At 37.5% G+C, this 22,939-nt stretch overlaps 1 protein-coding gene across 4 annotated transcripts; it reads left to right on the forward strand.

Moving 5' to 3' along the window:
• The first annotated feature begins 1,301 nt into the window (after positions 1-1,301).
• Positions 1,302-21,641, forward strand: LOC134740251 (protein FRG1-like). 4 transcript variants are annotated; one of them, XM_063671073.1, is made up of 6 exons: positions 1,302-1,375; positions 3,525-3,595; positions 13,238-13,342; positions 16,633-16,724; positions 17,710-17,820; positions 18,993-21,641. In XM_063671073.1, the coding sequence occupies exons 2-6, from the start codon at positions 3,569-3,571 to the stop codon at positions 19,132-19,134; spliced, it is 477 nt and encodes a 158-aa protein (XP_063527143.1). In that variant the 5' UTR covers positions 1,302-1,375; positions 3,525-3,568; the 3' UTR covers positions 19,135-21,641. The 4 variants fall into 4 exon arrangements, with proteins under 4 accessions (XP_063527143.1, XP_063527142.1, XP_063527141.1 ...); XM_063671072.1 differs by lacking the exon at positions 1,302-1,375 and adding an exon at positions 2,193-2,326; XM_063671071.1 differs by lacking the exon at positions 1,302-1,375 and adding an exon at positions 2,227-2,380.
• The last annotated feature ends 1,298 nt before the right edge of the window (positions 21,642-22,939 follow it).

Raw genomic sequence — 22,939 nt, forward strand, 5'->3', positions numbered from 1 at the left:
GGGGTGAGGGATAGCATTGGGAGATATACCTAATGCTAGATGACGAGTTGGTGGGTGCAGCGCACCAGCATGGCACATGTATACATATGTAACTTACCTGCACATTGCGCACATGTACCATAAAACCTAAAGTATAATAATAATAATAATAATAATAAAAGAAAAAAAAATAAAAAAATAAAAAAAAATAAAAAAAAAAAAAAAAGATCTTCGTGGATGCTTGGAACCCAACTGGTCTCTGTTTTCTACTTTAGGTAAAGAGCCACAGCTTGAGTGGGGTGGTTTTGGTGTCACATATGCTATCAATAATAACCACCGTTTTGGTGTCACATACACGATGAATAATACCCACCTGTGCAGAGGAATCACTGTGGACTACTCCTCGTTACATCCCATGCTCTTGCGATGGATCCCTCTCACCTGTTTACTGATTTCATTCAAATTCTTCAGCGACCACAGGACCCCGACTTGCCTTATCTATCCTGGTTCCTATCACTCTGCTTTACAGGCCTGGCCTGCTCGCGGCTCCTCACACCAGCGCTGCACGGCTCCCTCCACGCCTCTGCCCTGTCTCCTCCATCAGGCAGAACTAGCTTCCTCCATCTGTATCGGGCAAAAGCCTGCCCAGCGTTCAAGACCCTCCTCAGATGCCACCTCCAAGATTAGGCTTCTTCCTGACCCCTGAACCTGTAACACGCGCCACCATAACTCTCCACCTCAGCCCACATTCCCACAGCTCTCGCGACGTCCGGGGCCCTCAACATGGCGCTTCATTCTATTTTAGGGTATTTCCTGTTTGTTTCCTGCACAAACATTCGCGCGAGGCACAGCCCCGAGTGACCCGCGCACCAGTGGCCCGCGCTTCCAGCCGCACCGCCACAGGCCAGCGAGGGCAGCCTGAGCCGCTTCCCGCCCCCGCGGGGACTGTAGCCAGCCTGCAGCTCTAGAGGGAGGCGGTTCCACAGCGCGCCCGGCAGCCCCGCCACAGCCAGCACCAGCGCCTCCGGCGGGCTTTCCTCCCCTCGGGGAGGCGCCAATCCTCAGGGGCTCCTCGAGAGAGAGCCAGGGAGCAGCTGTGTGCGGACACCTTTCGGCCCTCTGCGGCCGCCGTAGCTCTCCGGCAGAAACGCGGATGTGGAAATCTCAGCCATTCAGGTTTTGAATCAAGACGAATGTGGGTTCTGGACAGACGTACGCTGTCAGGGAGTGTTTACTTCGCCTGCACTTCTGTTCCTCCCCGCCCTCGTGCTGCTCTGGGTCATATACTCGTCCTGAGCCGGCTTCAGCCTCTCAGCGCAGGAGTCCCCGGAGCCATGGCAGAGTACTCTTACGTGAAGTCTACCAAGCTTGTGCTCAAGGGAACCAAGGCGAAGAGGTGGGCCCTGCAGCTCCGGCGGGAGCCTCCTCAGTTCTTTTCGGATGCACTCCACCCCCGCGAATCCGGTAGAAGTCGTGGCGCAGAGACCCGGTTTTGTGGCCTCACAGGCTTCGCCCTGGCCACTGTCCAGGCAGGACGGAGGCCGGACCGCGGTTTCCCGAGCCTGTGCAGAGAGGAGCAGCCTCCCGCGCGTACGACCCTGGAAACAGGATAGAAGGGCGGGTGACCCTTGGCCCCGTACCCACGAGTTTGGGTCCCCCGAGGCATCTCTCCAGGCCTCTGCCTGGTGGTCTGCGTTAGTCTGATCTCGTAGTTCATGATACTAACTTCCTTTGTTAGGGATTATTCTTTTCTCCATTGTCTCTTCCTGGAAAAATTATTGATTAATTTTTTCTAAGCTAATATGTAGAGTGAAACCAGGATGAATCACACAGTGGTTGAGGTGTATATGGGCTTTGATTGTGATGTGGGCTCGAAACTACACTCTGTCATTTGCTAATTTTGTAATTTTTGGCAAATTGGTTAATATGTCTGAACTTCCATGTACTCATTAAGAGATCAAATATCTTTGAACCTCCGTTTACACATTTATACTTTCAGACCATTTTTTATACCTTTAGAAGACTGTGAGGATTAAATGAGAGAACATATATGCAGTAAATAAATTGAGCCAAATGTCAGGAGGAGGTCGTAGTGGTAATTTATTAGCTCTTTAGGAGAAAAATACCTGTGAACTCATATCACCGCTTCTTTTTTATCTGGCAGATTTGCCCGAGGTTTTCTGTACATAGAAATATTGAGCATTTCCTCCTGGTCTCCGTGATAAACAGAGGTTTTGATATTGTTAGGTGAGATGGAAAGAAAGTATCAAGGAGTGAGCTGAAGCTACTGCCCTTGAGAACCCTCTTGAGGAGTCTGGGCTCACGAAGATGCCAGAATAAGTCGCAGGTATATCCTGAATGAATGTGAGATTTTTACTCTGTGAATTTCCTGTGAGGAGTGGTGAGTTATTTTCTGAAAACTTTATGATGAAAATGCAGACAAGAGTGTCTTAAGATTATCGTAATGATCATAATTAATGCTTATGTAGCACTTTCAATGTGCCAAGAAATTGTTGTAGGCACTTTGCACATTAACTTTTTTCAAATCGCTCTTGTTTTTTTATTTTTTTATTGCGATGTAATTCATAATTATAAAATTCACCCTTTTGTACAGTCAGTGGATTTTAGTATATATTCAAGAGGTTCAGCACTGTCTAGTTGCTCAGCATTTTCGTCATCTCAGAAGGAAATCTCTTCCTACCCATTAAAGCAGTCACATCCCATCCTCTCCCTCTCCTAGTCCTTGGCAACCACTAGTCTGCTATCTTTGTGAAATTGCCTATTCTGAATATTTCCTAAGAAATCATGCAACATGTGGCCTTTTGTGTATGGCTTTTTTCACTTATAACGTTCTTGAGGTCCATCATTGTTGTGACACTTGTTCCTTTTTATGGCTGTGTAGTATTCCATTGTATGGATGTATCATTTTGTTCATCCATTCATCAGTTGATGAACATTTAGGTTGTTTCCCCTTTTTGACTGTTGTGACTAATGCTAATGTGAATATTCTTACGTAATATTTTTGTGTGTGTATGTTTTCATTTCCCTTGGGTATAGATACTTAGGAGTAAAATTGCTGGGTCATATGGTAACTCTTTAACTTTTTGAGGAACCACAAACTGTTTCCTGTAGAAGCTGCACCATTTTAAATTTCCTCCAGCAATGTGTGAAGATGCATATTACCTCTTAATTCTCACAATAGCCTTGAGAGTTAAGTTATTATCCTAATCTTTTAAGTGGGGAAACTGACCCACAGAGAGATTCAGTACCTTTTCCAAAAATCGCAGAGCTAAGAAGTGACAGAATCAGGATTTAAAATCTGGCAGTGTGGCTCTACAATCTGCTTTGAACTTTAACATAATATGTACAAAGCCTGAAGCAAATTCTCAGTACTGTATTTAAGAGGGCATAGCAATGTAAGTCTTCCCAAATAAATAATTTATAAATGAAACAGCTTAAAAGACTTCCAAGTCTCAATCTTACGATAATTATTTATCACACAAATCAATATACCTAAACTCATCTATATAAATTATGTCCTGTAGTAAGAAGAAAAAGAGCAAAGGTAAGAAGAGAAAAAGAGAAGAATATGAAGAAACCCAGCTTGATGATGTTGGTGAGTGAGTTTTCAGTGCTGTATTCTGAAAAAAGTTAACATTTCTTGAGATCTCGTTGAAAATATTTTCCTAGTTAGAAATTTATGATGTATTCATATTTGTCTTAAAGTGCTTAAATATTACCTACAGTTTAAATTCCATTTATTCTTTAGCACAGTAGATGCTACTGATGCCTTTACTTCATTGTCAGAACAGAGCACAGGAGAGAAGAATTACAACTCTCTGACTTAGTAGGCACCATTAGACTGCTTAGTAGCCAGAGATTCTGATACATAATTTTAAAGGTTTAATGTAAATGTTATTCAACCAAATATATTTTACAAGTTCTTTTCTTTGAACATGTATACATTTTAGTTATAGAAATCAGTTGTCTCTTAAACGAAGTATCTTCACAGGAAAAATCATTATTTTGTGAACTCTGAAATGAATGAAAATTTTAAATACAATGTCAGAGTAGCCTGTAAATGATACTAGAAATAAACTGACAAAAACACACTTAACCAGCCTATTTTCCATTTAGTTGTTTCCATACTTTTTTTTTCTCTTTTAAAACTTGGCAAGTTGCATTTTGAATCTTCATAAATTATGGTAGCTTAAAAAATATATAAAATATGGAATGGTATAAAGCTAATGTTCTGGAAGAATCATTGCTTTTGAAATGGCAAATCAACAATACTAAAATTAGGATAAATATCTAGGGTAGATATGTAGATGTGGAATTGCTGTGTCAAAGGATAGGTGAATGTTTAACTAAGTAAGAAACTGCCAAAAATTTTCTAAAGTGGTTGTGCTATTTTACCCTCCCACCAAGAATGAATTAGTGTTCCAGTTACATCCTTGCCAAGAGTCGATGGTGTTATCAGTCTTTTCTCCCAGTCTGAGTTTTACCTTTTCAGTTTCTTAATGGTGGTTTTCGGATGGACAGCTTTTTTTTTTTTTTTTTTTTTTAGATGGAATCTCGCTCTGTCGCCCAGGCTGGAGGCCAGTGGCGCGATCTCGGTTCACTGCAAGCTCCACCTCCCAGGTTCACGCCATTCTCCTGCCTCAGCCTCCCAAGTAGCTGGGACTACAGGCACCTGCCACCACGCCCAGCTAATTTTTTGTGTATTTAATAGCGACGGGGTTTCACCATGTTAGCCAGGATGGTCAGAAGCTTTTAATTTTTATAAAGCTTAGTTTATTTTTTTTTCCTTTATGGTTACTGCCTTATCTCTGATCTAAGAGATCTTTGCTTACCCCAAAGTCAGGAAAATATCGTACATTGTCTTTTAGAGGAATCATAGTTTTAGTTTTCACATTAAATCTGTCATTAATCTCAAATTAATTTTTGGCATGGTGTGAGTTTGGTTTCAAGATTTACTTTTTTTTTTAACATCTTGATAACCATTTATGCCAGCACCATTTGTGTTTTCTTTTTCCATTAATCTAGTTTCGTATCTTCATAAAAAATCAATTAACTTTCTATGTATTGGTCTATTTCTGAACTCTGTTCTATCGATTGTCTGTATTTCTGTTGGTATAGTTCTCTTGATTGCTATAATTTCATGAAGTCTTGAAATCAGGTAGTGTGAGACCTCCAACTTTGTACTTACTATTAGTTTATTAATTTCTACAGTGAAGTCTGTTGGATTTTCTCAGAGAATTGTATTGAGTCCAGATCATTTGAGGGAGAATCAACATCTTAATATTGGGCCTCAATATTTCATAATTTTCAATGTAGCGGTCTTGCATGCCTGTTTAAAAATTTATTCTTAAGTATTTTATAATTTTACACTACTGTCAATAGAAGTTTTGAATTTGATTTTCCAGTTTTTTGCTGTTAGTACGTAGATCTACAATTGATTTTTTTATAGTGATTTTGTAGTCTCATAAGTCTGTTTCACTTATTACTTCTAGTGGTTTGTTTATATAGAAAACTAAGAAATTTGCAATTGTTTCCTGTGACTATCGTTTTACTTCTTCTTTCTAATCCTTATGTCTTGTCGTGCTTTTTATTGGTTTATTATTCTGTCCAGGACTTCCATAGTGTTGAACAGAAGTCGCGAGAATGGGCATAATTGCATTGTTTCCAGGTTTAGGCAGAAAGCTTTCAGTAGTCCACCATATGGTATGATGTCTGTAGGATCTACAGAGAAAACCTTTATCAAGATGAGGACATCCCTTTTAAACATTGTTTCTTGGGAGTTTTTATCATAACGATGTTTAATGCTGTCAAATGCCTCTTTCTGTATCTGTTGAGACGATTATACAACTTTCTTCATTCTGCCTATGAATTACATTGGTTTCATTTTCAACTTTTAAACTAACTTTACATGCCTGAGATAAACCCCACTTGGTTGTGGTGCGTTGTCCTTTGGGATATTGCTAGATTTCATTTCTAGGTTTTTTTTTTTTTTTTTTTTTTAAGATTTCTATATTGGTGTTGATGGGAGATATTGGACTTTTGTATCCTTTTCTTGTAATGTCTTTATTTGATTTTGGTGTCAAGGTGATATTGGGTGTCATAAAATTAGATGGGAAGTGCTGTCTCCTTCCCTGTTTTTGGAAATAGCTGTGTAAGATGGGTATGATTTCTTCTTTACATGTTTGATAGGATTTACCAGTGAAGTCATCTGAACCTAGACGGTTCTGTTTGGTTTGGTTTCAGTTCTTTGTGGGAGAATTAAGGTTTTTTAAGAGATATTTTCAGATTTTTCTGTTGTCAGTTTTGGTAATTTGTGTCTTTTAGGAAAATTTCCTTTAATCCACGTTGTTGGATTTATTGACATAAAATTGTTCAGAATATTCCTTTAATATCCTTTTAATGCCTGTACAATCTAATCTGTATTGCAGTCTCTTCATATTGGTAATTTGTGTTTTTTCTATTTTTTCCTGGATCACTCAGTGTAACTGGAGGTTTATCAATTCTTTATAAGATCACTTATTTTAGATCATTGATGATCTTTTAGTACAGGGGTATTCAAACTTTTAGCTTCCCTGGACCACAATGGAAGGAGAAGAACTGTCTTAAGCCACACATAGAATACATTAACGATAAGCTGATAAGCAAAAAAAAAGAAAAAGAAAAAAATCTCATAATGTTTCAAGAAAGTTTATGAATTTGTGTTGGGCTGCATTCAAAGCTGGCCTGGGCCACATGCAGCCCTCAGGTTGGACAAGCCTCTTTCAGTATTACTTATTTTCTCTTTTTTTCATTTTCTATTTCATTTATTTTCAGTCTTTTTTTTCCTTCCTTTAACTATTTTCAGTTTACTTTGCTCTTGTTTTATTGCTTCTTAAGAAGGAAGTTAGATCTCTTCATTCCACTTTAGTTTTAGTTATAGTCAACACATTTTGCTTTCATTTTCATTCCATTCAAAATATCATGTAGTTTTCCTTGTGATTTTTCTTTTCATGGACACTTGAGTTATTTAAAAGTGTATTGCTTTTAATTTCTACTACATAGAGATATTATAGGTATGTTATTTTTGCTGATTTCTAATTCATTTATAGTATAGTTGGAGAACATACTTTCTTAGTGAATTTCCATGTACACTTGAAAAGAATGTGTATTCTGCAGATGTTGGTTCAGGCCTTTTTTTGTTTTTTTGTTTTTTTTTGGAGATGAAGTCGCGCTCTGTTGCCCAGCAGGCTGGAGTGCAGTGGCAAGATCTCGGCTCACTTTAGCCTTCGCCTCCCAGTTTCAAGTGATTCTCCTGCTTCAGCCTCCAGAGGAGCTGGAATTACAGGCACCTGCCACCACGCCTGGCTAATTTTTTTTAATATTTTTAATAGAGGCGGGGTTTCACCACGTTGGCCAAGCTGGTCTCAAACTCCTGACCTCAGGCGATCCGCCCGCCTCGGCCTCCCAAAGTGCTGGGATTATGGACGTGAGCCGTGGCGCCCGGTGGTTCAGTGTTCTTTAGATGTCACTTAGATCAACTGGTGGAGCTTGTGACTATGCACATCTTCTGTGTCCTTACTGATTTTTTACTCATCCTACAATGTATTGAGAGTTATGTTAAAACCTCCAGCTGTAATTCTAGATCTGTCTACTTGAGCAGTTTTTGCTTAAAGTATTTTGAAGCTGTCATGTGTACACATTTAGGATTGTTAAGTCTTCCTTATAAATTCAGTCTTTCATTTTCATAACATTTTAACCTTTATTTCTGTTAAATGTCTTGATGCCTAGTTAAATTATTTGACCACCCTTTTTCACCTGTCAAGCCTGGGCCTTTTTTAGTTTGTGCTTATTTATTAGGTTTTTGCCTGTAGACTTAGACAGTGACTCTTACTCTAGGAAAGTCTCATCCTCATGGGCCTCAGCCACATGTTCTAGGTATACTTGGTAAATTCTTGCGACTGTGCTATGTCCCAAATTTGTGTGATCTCTGGCATCTCCAGTCAGCCCTCAGAAGTGCCAGCCACTCTGCAGAGGCCTTGTGGAGCCTGCTTGCTGTATGCACTGCCCCCAGCCCTTGACCCCAGACCTGCAGAGAACTTTTGCATACACTTTTGAGGCCTCATCTGTATGTAGTTGCCTCTTCTCCTGTACCTTATTCTATAAACTCCAAACATGTTAGCACTGCAAGACTCTCAGCTTAGTGACAGTGACATTGCCTCGTTTTTGGAGGTCTCTACCTCTCTCTGTGTGGTCAAGAAACTGCCATTCGGCAGAAAACAGAAGTTTGTGTGAGATTTGCTTCCTGTGTTTTCCTGTTCTCAAATATCACAGTCCTGTTCTGCCTGTGTTCCAATCCCCGAAAACAGTTTTCTCAAATATTCTATCCAGTTTCAGTTTTCTCATTGGTCATCGTGGGAGGGCAAGTCCATCTCGGCTGGAAGAGGAAGTCCTTCTGTGTCTTTTTCTCTTTGCCCTTCCACCTTCTTTTGCATTGTAGATTTTCTAAATTTGCCGTGTAAGTAAGCATGTGTCTATTTGTGAAGGGAAAGAAAAAAAACTTTTAATTTTTTAAAGCTGTTCTGTTCGTTCCTCACAAGGATCTGAAGGGATTGGTAAATAGGAAGAAAGAAATTCTGTCTTACACATGGAGAATACCATGTGTGACATTAATAAAAATGAGCATGTCTGTAAGCAAAGAGTTTCACTGAGCTCTGCTAGATTCAGAAGCAATTGAACTTACAACATCGTAGTTTGCAAAACACAGATTTGATTTACCCAGGAACTAAAGCTAAGTAAGCTATGGGTTAATAGAAGGTCTGTGAAGGGTACTTAGACTACAGTAAGATTGGGGAAGAAAATTCCATTTCCAAATCTAAAATATATCATTCCTTTGTGCCAAGCAAATAATGAAGGCAGAGATTTAAAGGGGCCCTTAGAACAGAAGCACTGGGTTAGTCAGAAGGTGAGGTGAGCTGTCACACAGCCTTGATGCTAGAATGAGGGTGCCCTGGTAGTATCTTATCAGCCATGACACTGGTGCATCAGGCCTTTTTTTTTTTTTTTTTTTTTTTTTTTTTGAGACAGGCTCTTGCTTTGTTGCTCAGGCTGGAGTGCAGTGACATGATCATGACAGTGCACGCTCGACCTCGTAGGCTCAAGCAATCCTCTCATCTCAGACTCCCGAGTAGCTGGGACCACAGTCTTCTATCACCATACCCAGCTAATTTCTTATTTTTTTTGTAAAGATGGGGGTCTCCTTTTGTTACCTAGGCTGACTTTGAACTCCTGGGCTTAAGTGATTCTCCTGCTTCCACCTCTCAAAATGCTGGATTACAGGCATGCCAGACATATGTAAACATTCTAAACTATGTGAAAATATGTGAAAAGCTTTATTATGCATTGTGAGACAACACAGCGGGAATATTTCACCATCTGCCTAAGGTTTAAAAGGAAATAACTTTAAGCATTTGTCTAAATAGCAAGTAATGTTTTAGAGCGGATTCTCTTAAATTCAGCTTGGGCGTCTGCAGCATATACACAGCTTGAGCTGTAACCTGACGTAGAGACAGGCAACTTCAGTGCCCACTGTTCTTAGGATCCACTGCTTTTTCACAGCTAAAACCCCCGAGTGGCACTGTTAAGTATTATGTTATGTTACTTTAGTCGTTAAACATATAAGCATACCTCCACAGTTTGAATGTAGGCCACTTGCCGAAAGTAGGCAGAATGCTCACATTTAATTCTTGATGATACTGTGTTTAGCTTTCTTGTTCTTTGAAATCTCATTGAGAAAAAATACTGGCATCTGCTCAAAGTAATTTCTTTTTCTGTTGACAATATTATAAGTAATGTTATTGTATCATTTCCCTACTTGGACAGAGTGTGAAAATTTTGAGGAGCTTGTCTGCCAGAAATTTCTTCTTCATTTGCAAAACATTAATGAGATATTATATTTAAATGATTTTATTTAATAATAAGTGTACTTGGTGAACGTGGCATAGAACATACAAAATAAAACTAATTTAAAATTATTAACTATTACATTTATAAGAAAGACTTGCTAATCATAACACTGTTCATAATGATTCTGAATAAAGCATTATTTCTTTTACTGAAAACAATTGTAGCTATAACTCCATCTTCTAAATTGTCATTAGTTGTATTGCTTTCTACTCGTCTTTAGCTGAAATTTTAATTTTGATTAATTTTCTTTTTCTCCATTGGTTTTGTGTGTGTGTGGAGGCAAAATACACAGAATATAGAATTTGCCAGTTTTTCTATTTTTACGTGTATACTTCAGTGGCATTTAAATGAATGCACCATTTTACCTTCCTACCAGCATTGCACAGGGTTTCAGTTTCTCCACATCCTGCCCAACATTTGTTTTTCTGGTTTTCTTGGTTTCTGTTTTTTGTTTTTTGTTTGTTTTGATAATAGCATTATAATGGTTGTGAAGTGGTATTGTATTATGGTTTTGATTTATATTTCCCTAGTGACTAGTGATGTTGAGCATCTTTTCGAGTGCTTATTGGCCATTTGTATATCATCTTTGAAGCAATGTCCGTGTATATTCTTTGCCCAGTTTTGAATTGTGGTGTTTGTCTTTTTGGAGTTCTCTATATAGTCTGGATATTAATTCCTTATAATGTGTGTAGTTTACAAATATTTTCTCCATTCTCTGGGTTGCCTTTTACTCTGTTGACAGTGGTTCTTGATGCACAAAAGTTTTTAATTCTGATGAAGTCCAGTTTGTCTATGTTTTCTTTTGTTGCCTGTGCCTTTGATGTTCTATATAACAAATCATTGCCAAATTCATTGTCGTGCAGCTTTTCCCATTTTCTTCTAAAAGTTTTCTAACTTTAGCTCTTACATTTAGGCCTTTGGTCTATTTGAAGTTACTTTTTGTATTTGGTGTTAGATAAGGGTCCAACTTCATTTTAGGTAAAATTTTATGTATTTTAAAATTGATTATGAAAAGCATGAAATGTTTAGTTAAAAGAAAATTTTGTGCAGTGGAATTAACTGAATCTTTAAAACCTTTTCATTATGGAAATATCCAAACTAATCCATACATAGAAGAATATAATGAGTCCCCATGTGCCCAGGCCCCAGCATTAATTATCAATATTTTGCCAATCTCGTTTCATTTACTTACTCACCCACACACACATTAATTCCTAGAAAATTTTAAGTAAAATCACAGATATTATGTCATTTTACCCATAAGTACATAAATGTACATTTCTTAACGTGGTATGTATTTCTCTCATCACATGTTTTGTTCTTTATTTTTATACGTTATTCTATGTCATTATCAGACCTGGTAACATTAACAAGAATTCCTTAATTTGTCATATCCAGTTGATGATTGACTCATTTCCACTCTAGTTAAAGTACAATTTAGGAGTAGGTTTGAGGATATTTTTTAACATTAAGATATAAACTTTTATAACAACTGTTAAAATAATTTTTGCTAGAGTCTAACATTTCTATTGGCAAATTGGAAATTAGTATACATAGACACAGATTGTGCTCGTTTTGCTTTCAATCTAAAATCATAGTTAAGATTACTGGCCGGACGCCGTGGCTCACAACTGTAATCCCAGCACTTTGGGAAGTAGAGGCGGGTGGATCACGAGCTCAGGAGTTCAAGACCAGCCTGGCCAATATGGTAAAACCCCGTCTCTACTGAAAATACAAAAAAAAAATTATTCGGGCATGGTGGCAGCTACTCGGGAAGCTGAGGCAGAGAATGGTTTGAACCCGGGAGGCAGAGGTCGCAATAAGCCAAGATCGCGTCTCTGCACTCCAGCCTGGGTGAAACAGTGAGACCCCGTCTCAAAAAAAAAAAAAAAGATTACTATGCTAGAAAGTCTTCCTGTAGAGGTATTTTTAAGAAATATTATGATAGGCATTGCCTCTGGAAAGCAGGTATGAATATATGGCTGGGGTCTATCATGAGAGAGACCGTTCTCCATATATCAATTTGTATCTTACATGTTGTCTTTTGTTTTGTTTTGGTCTTTTTTTGAGACAGGACCTTGCTCTGTCACTCAGGCTAGAGTGCAGTGGCATGATCATAGCTCACTATAACCTAGAACTCCTGGGCTCACGTGATTCTCTTTCCCAGCTCCCCGAGTAGCTGGGATTACAGGCATACACCCCCATGCCTGGCTGTATGTTGCTATTTTGTATTTTAAAAACCTAATTCTGACTGTGCTGGTAGTGGCATGAATCTGTGCACATACATGCAAACAAGTACATGTAAAACTGGTGAAATCTGAATAAGCTTCATGGATTATATCAATGTCAGTTTCCTGATTCTAACAATGTATGATACTTATGCAAGATGTCATCATTGAGACAAAGCGAGTAAAGGATATGTGAGATCTTCATAGTATTTCTTATGACCACCACGCGATGTGAACCACCAGCCATCCAGATGAAAGAAAACCCAGCCCTTGTGACTTGACTAAGATGTTAAATCCATGTTATCAGCACGTTTTTAACTGGATGTGATATAAGGTTAACATATTTTATAATCATTGTATTTATAAATATTTTGTCTAAATGTTATGGTATTCCAAGTTTTCCAAAAGAATCAACCAAATACACGTTATAAATAAACATTTTATTTGTTATGGGAGATAAGCTAACCAAATTTATAACCCAGATTTAGATACACAAGAAAATCAGTTTTTAAAGTTTTGTTTAATAGAAAGCAGTGTAATAAATCAAACATTAAACAACTAAAAATGTATATGAATATTTATTTTCACACACAAAACTCCCTCAGACATCAATTCTAAAATTCAAAACACCAAAGGCATTGTATATACCTTTTCATGTTTTCTAATTCTGAAGAAAATAAATTTTACTTAAAATGCTAATATTTGAATAAAGTATGCATTCATAATTATGTTCTTGTCTTTAAAGTTAATTTTTCAAACAGAACTAAACAGTTTTATCTTCAGTAGATCTTTTAGAAAGGAAGCAATCCTACCTCATCTAATTAGAATTTAGTCCTACTAGGAAGATACACTACAAATATTTATTGTAGTAATCTTTGAATAGTAAAATGAAAGGTGATTTTGGTTTCCTTTTCTATATGTTCTTGTATTATATTTTTCACGTTCTTCTCTTAAGTTCTTTTCTGTGATTTTTAAATCAGGGAGGAAAAATTGATTCAGTCTAAACACTTAATGTTTCTTCTACAAGAAGTATCCTCATGGCTATTCTGTTATTTTGTTTCACTTAGGGGAAAATGGTTTTATTGGCCTCAGACAGCTGCTTTATTAGATGCAATGAAGCAGGAGACATAGAAGCAAAAAGTAAAACAGCAGGAGAAGAAGAAATGATCAAGGTAATGATGACATTTTATACGGATGACTGCATTCATACATGCAATGTGACTGTATCTCTTTAAAATGTTAAATCATCATTTACTGTCACTTTAAAGATTTAGTTAATAGCTTTTTATAATGTGTTGTTTCAAATAGACTCATTTTTAATTATAAATCCCATAATTGATGGCTTGTTTATACAATGTGGTAAAGAAATCAATGCATCTAGGAGCTACCTTGCCATTATCTCCAAGGATTACTATCTTTTTCTGGTAGTTCCACATGCTCTTTTTAAGCTTTCATTTTCTTGTTTTCTTGCTTGTATTTTAAAATCTAATTTTTAAAATAGATAACATGTACACGTGATCCAACATTTTTAAATAAAAGCATATGAAGATGAAGACATATGCCTGCCATGCATCTTACTCACCTGTGTCCCAGCTCCTGTTCCTCTTTCCCTTTGTTTTTTTTATGGCCTCCTAAAACTTCTTTATAAACATATGAATACATTTATAATTTTCAACTTTTTACACTAAAGGCAGCCTCCTCTCTAGTCTTCTCAACTTTTGACTTTTTTTTTCCTTAAAATTGTATCTTGGAGAGTTTTCTACTATTAGTTTGAATGCACAAAATTTTCTCTTTTTCTTGCTTTTCTTCTCTTTCTCTCTTTTAACAGCCACATAATATTCCATTTTAGGGATGTACCTTAATTTATGTAGTCTTTTATAGATGGAAATTTAGGCTGTTTCCATTCTTTTGCTCTTATAAACAGTGCTGCAGTACATAACATTGAATATGCATCAATTTGTAGATGTGCGGGTGGACCTGAAGATAAATTTCCAGAAGCAGAATTACCAGGTCGGGGTATACGCATTTGTATTTATGTAATGCTTGAGCTTCTGTGATGATAATCACTCTATGAAACATAAAAAATCATAGCAGAACTTCTGGGGCCTTAGCCCTTACATTTGAAAAATATTTTTATTAATAGTACCCATCTTCTTTGCATTAGGAGAAACATGAATCACATAAAACATGATTTTTATTTTATTTTTAAAATGTGTTTGCCTCACTAAGCTGGAAATAAAAGTTCCTTATTACAGGCTAAATTCCCTCATCCGTAGTCAGACACGTTATCCATTCCACCAGTGGCCTGTGCCCTCCCTAATCCTACTGTTTGTTTTACATCATTGTAAAAGTTAAACAGACATCTTCATATCAAGGTGAAATTCTAAATAATACTGTTAATATAACCTAGATAAATCAGGTAGTTAACTGGAATTTGATGAAAACATTTAAGGCTTAATTTCTTAGACTCACAAAAGCCACTGATCCTTAATGACAAACATGTTCCAGGATGTGTCTAAACAATAACTCCCCCTTCTTGACACATGGCTTTTCTGTGTCTTGGCATTCCATCCCAGTACTGAGCAAGGCACTGATCTTTAATCATAAACATATACCAGGATGTGTCTAAGGAATAACTCCCCACTTCTTGACACGTGGTTTTTCTGTGTCTTGGCATTCCAACGCAGTACTGAGCATCGTGAACCTTGCTTTGTTTGTCTCTGTTGGGAATCACACGTTGCATCCAGTGTGACCCAGATTTGCTGGCATTGTGGGGGCCAGAGTGGAAGGCTCTAAGAGAGGGGGCAAATGTCTTTTCTAAAATGCCCTTCATTCTTATAATTAGAGCATAAAAATTTACGTTACATTTTTCTCTACTGCCAGTGTAATTTAAAACCATCTCTCAATTCTCTGTACGAGCTTCATGTTAGATTTCCAGTCATATGTTTGATTTTCTTTTTAGAATAGTCTTGATTTCAGTTAATTTCAAATCTAAAGCTCAAACAATTTCAATATAAAATGTAGATATTTTCTTACAGTTAGAGAAGTGAAATGCTATATTTTTTCATTGCATGCATCCGGCACATGCGTAGTAGTCTTGAATTTCCATAATGCCCCTGTGAGGTGGATGTGAGCTCAGCCTTACAGACAGGAAGACAGCCCCTGACCCTCCTTACATCCTCGTGGTTTTTGTCAGTCAGTTCATGGAAATCACAGTGATTTCAAGGTGTGGTAAGACAGGATGTGTACCCAGACTCAGTTGACTCCAGAGGCCACTCTCAGTATTTCATAGCACATTGCTTCTCAGGAAACAGGTCATTGAGGAAATGCAGATGGGTTGGTGACTTACATTTAATTTAATTTATTTATATTTTATTGTATCATGTTTAAATTTTTTTCATCTGGATATCATCACAAAAGTGTTATTGAATGCAACAATTGCAAATATATGTGCAGTGCTTTGCACTTATGCAAAGACACAAAGATACACAAAGATTGCATTTTTCACTATTTAAAGCAATTTTCGGATGAAATACAAAGTTTTCTGGGTCTCTTTGGTTAGTCAAGTACTTGGAAGCTCTGAACAGTGATTATTTAGCACTCTTTTCATACCATTTAATTGCAGGCTGCCCTAATTAATCTCTGTCAGCCCTTCACCTTTAGGACCTTGCCTCGTCTACCAGAACACAGATCCTCTTACTAAAGGTAGCATTGTGTTACAGGCCCTAGCAGGGAATGTTTTGAGGTCTGGGACCCCTCTAATCAAAACTGTCACAAAGAACTCAGTGGCACAATCACGTTTTTTGTCATCACTTTCTAAGCAGCCCTGGAACTGGACTCTGACCACAGAGGTCCCTTAGGAGACATGAATCCTTACCATTGCCCATTGCCTCTTCTGTGGGTGATCCTAATTGTTGAATGCAGATTAATTAACTTATGACATGTGATAGTAAACATCTATCCAACTTAGGAGGATATAAGAAGCTACTAAAAGAGGTGGGTTCCAATTAATTAAAAACAAGTTGTGTAATGTTAAAAGTTTTAATAGTTTGGTAATAGTCTGTGCAATGTAAAAGAGCTATTGATCTTTCAATCTGATCAAATGACACTTGTCTACTAGGGATAATTTGATCCTAGTGTATTCACTTGGACGACAAAATTAAATTAATGATTGCTTTATTGCCTAGCAGCATCTGATGTATAAAATGTTTCTGAAACAATTTTGTCTGTAGTGTTTCTGACACAAGGGCTGAGAAGGAAGCATGTGATAGCACTTACTCATATAGATTATATATATGAAGTAAAAACACATAGCCAGAACCTGTCTTTTTCTGAATATAGTTGCTCAGTTAATTTTTTCTTCTGCATAAGTAATCATCTCGAATGTTCTTATGTGATATGTAAAGTGGGGAAGGTGGAAGATAAACATATAACCCATTGGATTCTCTTTTCCAATATCTAGATTAGATCCTGCGCTGAAAGAGAAACCAAGAAAAAAGATGACATTCCAGAAGAAGACAAAGGAGATGTAAAACAATGTGAAATCAATTATGTGTATGTATGCATTTCCTTTTAGACCTACAGATTTGACAGTGAAGTGCTTCTCAAAGTGCTTTCAAAATAAATTACCTAACTAGCTGGGTATGGTGGTGCATGCCTGTAGGCCCAGCTACTCAGGAGGCTGAGACAGGACGATTGTTTGAGCCCAGGAGTTCAAGGCTGCAGTAAGCTCTGATCATCACCGCATTCCAGCCTGGGTGACAGAGCAAGACCCTGTCTGAAAAAATGAAAACTGATGGACAAGAAGAGGCAACATAATGTAGCCTCTAGGACAGAGCACTGAGCTAAATGCTTTTCTTTTATTGAGGGTTCAGTTTTCCTAATCATCCTACCAGCTCCCAAAGCTAGTCACTCGCGTTAGTCAATCTCTCTATTCATTCATAGAATGGGCGTGATGCCAGTCAAAGGCTGTGCTATGGCCAGGACAGAGGGGACTCCAGCCAGCATGCCCTAATAGAAGTAGGGGCTTGTGCTACCCAGTCAATGAGTGGCCCTCCTCTTGAGAGGTCACGAAGGTCATCTTTGTTGTTCAAAATCTCCAGCTCATTAAAAAAAATACAATTAGACTTTTTTTTCTCCCTCAAGATGGAGTCTCGCTCTGTCCCCCAGACTGGAGTGCAGTGCCACAATCTCAGCTCATCGTAACCTCCACCTCCCAGGTTCATGTGATTCTCCTTTTTCAGCCTCCTGAGTAGCTGGGACTACAGGCGCACGCCACTATGCTCGGCTAATTTTTGTATTTTTAGTGGAGACAGTGTTTCACCATGTTGGCCAGGCTGTTCTCGAACTCCTGACCTCGAGTGATCTGCCTGCCTTGACCTGCCAAAGTGCTGGGATTGCAGGCGTGACCCACTGTGCCTGGCCTATAATTAGACTTTTTTAATAAGTGAAAAAGAAATTAACAGTATTTATAAATTTAATAGTAAATATGTATAATCAGAGTTCCAGGTATTTTTCAATGAAGACATTTTCTTTGCAGAAAGAAATTTCAGAGCTTCCAAGACCACAAAGTTAAAATACATAAAGAAGACAGTAAAATTCCTAAAAAGGCTCAGAAAGATGGATTTTTGCATGAGATGCTTCTGGACAGGTAGCTATTTATTTACTTATTTCCACTATTTTCAGTAGCCAATAGAAATGGCATGTAGAAAACCTATATTCTCTTAAATTACTGTAGTTTTCACATTTTTGTCTTTATTTCTAATTTATGAGTGTGGCAATATTACCTAGAGAGGACATCATGAGTTTGGGAAAATACTGCCAAGAAAGAATATCTAAAAATTATAACCGATTCTAAGTATATACTTAAAGAAATTCAAGTTTGACTGTATCTACTTCATAAATTTATCATTATCTTTTTATAACTATTAGAACCAGAGTTAGAAAGAAGCAGTTTGACTAATATAAAAAGTATGTGGATTCTGTTAGAGTAGTTCAGGATCCTTAAAATAAGCAAAGATCAACTAAAAAACTAAGTATAAAAGCTAAACAAGTGAAATAGAAGCAGTTTTATTGTAAGATTTGGAAGAGTGCAGGATGTTTATCATAGCACATTATTAATATTTATTACTCTTCCTATGTAGATAAGTAATGTCCTAGATTTACAACATAGAAAAACAGACGTTTAGCTGTGAGTGTACAAGTATAAATCAGTTAAGTGCCAGATTATGATAATCACCAGCCGCTCATTCAAGTCCTATGTTGCAAATTTACTCTTACTCTTTTTTTACATTACTTGATAAAGGCAATGCTTAATTACATATTTCCTGTTAACTAGCTGGTAGAATTCATACCTAAAGTCAGTAAATAATGTTAAGAATTTTTTTCCAGCTTTGCAAATGAATATGTATCTAGTTGTAAGAAATCAAGAAGAGGTTATAAAATATAATCAGGATGTGGACTCTAAAACAGAATAACCCTCTATGTCCTGTAACTTTTATCACTTGTAATAATACAGCATTCTCACCCTGTTAAATGGAAATTTAGAGCACCCTTAAATTCTGGAATAATTAAAATTGCTATTTGGATTGAAAAAGCCCTTAGACAACATTTATTAAATATTAGGAAAAAACTTTTATAAGATTAGAATCCATTTTTTATAGAAACCAAATTTAAAAGTATACATATTTTAATATAAGTGTTGTGGTAATACAGTAACCAAAACTGAGCACACATTTTTAAAGCTTTTATATTTATTAGCAGTTGAATATATATGGCATGTTTTACATAGATTAATTTTACTATTTTTCTTTGTTTTAACAGGAGAGTGAAGTTGAAACCGACAGATACTGCAAATGACTGGGATTTTTGTTTCTGCCTTATCTTTTTGTGTTTTTTTCTGAATAAAATATTCAGAGGAAATGCTTTTACAGAGTTCTTGAGTTGTTGTGAAATTGTTGTTTAGCTAGTAGCTAGTTTAACTAGGATTAAGCAAGTTTAATCAGGATCATTCATGGATGTACTTTTGAGCTAACTACCGTTTTTCATATGGAAATGAAACTTACGGTACACACTTAACGTACCAAAGAATTATTTTCTGGATTTCCTGTCCTGAAACATGAAGTGTACTAGAAACCAATTCTTCCTGCGCTACTTGTGGAATCTTTCTTACTGGATCATAATCTTACTTTACTTTATACAACAGATGCTTAATCAGTGCCTTTAATAGGAAGTTAGAAACTCCCATTCCAATCAACAAGGCTTTGATTCTACCTCCTAAGTACTACCCAGGTCACAGACAATCCAAATATCAGAACTAGGGGGCTGGGCAGTGAGGACAAATCATCTATTAGAGAGTGGGACAGAAAGTGGAAACATTACAAAGAAGCAGGTAGGCTCAGAAGAGAGGCGAGAGTAGTACTGGGAAAACTCCCTACTGAGGACAGGTTTGCCAGAGTGGATATGTATGTGATGCTTTTGTCCTCGTGGGCTGGAATGGAAGCTGATAAAGAAGTTCAGACGCTACATGTTGCTTAGGTCTGCTTTGTTGAAGCCTGTCTGTTTCAGAGTTCCTAAACACAATATTCCCATGGCATCTAATCCCAGTGAGAGCTCCAAATCCAGGCTGTGTATCAGATGCCACGGGAAATTCTGCCTCAGGACTGAGGTTGGTTCAAGCATCTGGATGATGTCAAAAGTCCACGTTGTGTGCTGGCCTAACCTGAAAGACCCTATCTAGTCCTAGCCTTTAAATTCCTTCTGTCAGCAAATCTAGAGTTACATGGCATCTGTACAAGCTAGGTAGCTGAGGCATGGGATCAGCCCTATAAAGGAGCTTTTGAAGCTTTTGTTGTAGGTCTAGCTTCAACTTGGCACTCCAGTTCCAATAGCTGGACATTCTCTCATCGTGTGTTCTGATCCTTGGATTGGGAACAAAGTAACCATTCTGATCCCACAAAGCAGAGGTTCCGGTTCCCAACTCGTGACTATTTTGCCTCCCAGGGGACATTTTTGGTTTTCACAACTGGAATACGGTGTTAGAGGGTAGAGGCTAGGGATGCTGCAAAGCATGTGGCAGAATCCTGTTCTGCCCAGAATGCTAACAGTGCCAAGTTTATGGAGCCTTCCCACCCAGGGGCTTGTTCTATTCCTTGCTTCTCTCAGCTCCCTAACCCTTAAACACAACAGTTCAAATCTATATGCATAAGCATCTCCTAGGGACCTGAACGTTTCCAATATCGACTACTGAGACCCATCCGTAGAGATGTAGGCTTAGGAGGTCTAGGATTGGGCTCAAAATTTGCATTTTAACAAGTACTCCAGTCATTCTGAAGCAAGCGATGCAAACCACACAATGAGGAAAACCGCCTTCAAGAGACTGAAACTTGCTTGCCAACACTAGCTTGGTATCTGAGACCATCTGCCTGCTGACTGGCTTTCCTGTCACAAACATTCTGCACGTAGGCAACGGGTGTTACTGGACTCCATGTTAACTCGTTCACCCCTATGTTCCTTTGGTTCCTGTCCCCAGTGCAGCGAGCAGAACTCATTGCAGATCTTGACAACAGAAGTTACAGATTTAAAATAACTTGCCTGTTCCCGTGGACTTTATCCACTAGTGAAGGAGGACAAGTGGACCAGGGGAGAGGGTAGGTGGGGGCGCCTTCACTATTCCTCCCATTCAACTTTATGCAAACCCCAGCTAGACCACTGGGAGAGCAACGGAGGTTAAGAATGACTGCATCTAAATATTGTCATCTGGTCCACTCTTCTTCCATCTTCTACAAAATGATATGAGTTTTGTATAAAGCACTACTGAAACCAAGATAAACTCTGGCTTAGCAAGCCCCTGACGGATCACTCTAGTAATCTTATCAAAACCAAGATTACCTAAAAGCACTAACCAAAGGAAAAGCTCCCTCAACCCAACCTATGACTGCTCACATTTTTCAGATTGAATCATTTCAATTGTATTTTAAGGTTCATTGACTCTTTACCACCTCCAAGCTGCTCCTGAACACAATTGATTATTATTTTTTAATTTTGAAATCTTTCTCACTTCTAGAATTTCCACTTGAGCCTTTGTTATTATTGTAGTTTCTTCTATTCTGCTGTGATTTCCTATCCATTTATTTTAAGGGTTTTTGGGGTTTTCATTTTCATAAGAATTACAATAACTACTTTAAAAATCCACACTAATTGCAACATCTTGGTCATCTCGAGGTCAGTCGCTATTGATTGCCTTTTTCTTTGAATATGTTTCTTTATATGTTTGATATAATGGGATTGAATTCTGAAGATTGTAAAACAAGGTTTTGTTTTGTTTCTCTGAAAATTTTGTTAATTTTTGTTGTATTAGTTGTATTTTGTTTGATTTTTTTCTATTGTATACTTTACAATATAATTTCCTCCAATGATTTTAACATTTCTATTTCTCAAAATATTTATGTTTATGTTAAAAATTATACAAAGTAACTTGGTGCAGTGACTCCCATCTGTAATCCCAGAACTTTTAGAGGCCAAGGCAGGAGGGTCACTGGATCCCAGGTGTTGGAAACCAGCCTAGACAACAGCGCAAGACACTGTACCCACAAAAAATTATTAGGGTGGTGCATTACTTTCAATGGCATTACTTTCAATGGCAAAGCCCCAATTACTCTTGCACCAACCTGATAAAATAAATAAGCTGGGTATGGTGGTGGCGTGTGCCTGTGGTCTCAGCTATTTGGGAAGTGAAGGCAGAGGTGGGAGGATTGCTTGAGCCCAGGAGTTCCAGACCAGCCTGAGACCCTGTCTCTATGAGAAAAAAAAAAAATTAGCTGGGCCCACGTACCTGTGGTACTAGCTACTTGGGGGGCAAAGGCCGAGGTGCCAGAATCACTTGAGAACAGAAGCTCAAGGCTACAGGGCATTGTGATTGTGCCTCTGCACTCCAGCCTGGGTGATGGAGCACGACACTGACTCCAAATAATAATAATAATTTCAAAAAGGAAAGACTTAGAACACCAGGTTAGGGTTAAATATTCTAAAATTTAGCTGACTTACCCTGTTCTCTATAAAACAGTTTGCCACAGAAAATATATCATGCCCAGTTAACTTTAAATTTCAGATAAACAATACTCTTCTCAGTGTAAGTATATCCCATGCAATATTTGGGACATGCTTATACTAAAATATTATTCCCTGTTTATCTGAAATTGAAATTTAACTGGGCATTACATAATTCTAGCAGCCTGACCATAAAAGATATGTAGGCTGAGCAAAATTCTACTTTAAACTTCAAGCTTTATAATAAATGAATTATTAATCAGGAATTATTATTTACTGAGACCTGTGTAGATCTCCATATTTATCTTTTTAAATACGGAACTAGGAAAGCTACATAAAGAATATTTATAGAAATAAATGACTGTTCTATAGAGCTGAAAGGAAAACTCTAACTTTTATTTTTCTCCCCAAACTTAAGCTTTATTCTACATTTGAATAAACAATAAAATGACAGCTCAACTTTGGAAACACAGATCATAATATAAAAATAAAGCAAAGATCTCAGAAACATTTAAGAGGCAACTAATCTTTCACATCATCTTACTTTAGCAACTAAACATATAATAACTTAGAATGATCCATTAATTATAAGTAAAGAATAAATTCTCTTACAAAGCATAACTATTAATATTATTGACCATCATAAGAGCAAATATTTTAAGTAAAACGCCATGAAAACTTTACAGAAAGGAGCGAGTTGCAGACACAGTCATTCTTGGATT

Source organism: Pongo pygmaeus, chromosome 9 (genome assembly GCF_028885625.2).
Source record: "Pongo pygmaeus isolate AG05252 chromosome 9, NHGRI_mPonPyg2-v2.0_pri, whole genome shotgun sequence".
NCBI lineage: Eukaryota > Metazoa > Chordata > Mammalia > Primates > Hominidae > Pongo > Pongo pygmaeus.

Bases quoted from the DNA above. Each gene is read 5' to 3' on its own strand.
- LOC134740251 (XM_063671071.1), top strand. From the start codon at position 2,338: ATGAATGTGAGATTTTTACTCTGTGAATTTCCTGTGAGGAGTG. The intron at 3,596-13,237 runs GTGAGTGAGTTT...TGTTTCACTTAG, and splicing joins AACCCAGCTTGATGATGTTG to GGGAAAATGGTTTTATTGGC. The intron at 16,725-17,709 runs GTATGTATGCAT...TTTTCTTTGCAG, and splicing joins CAATGTGAAATCAATTATGT to AAAGAAATTTCAGAGCTTCC.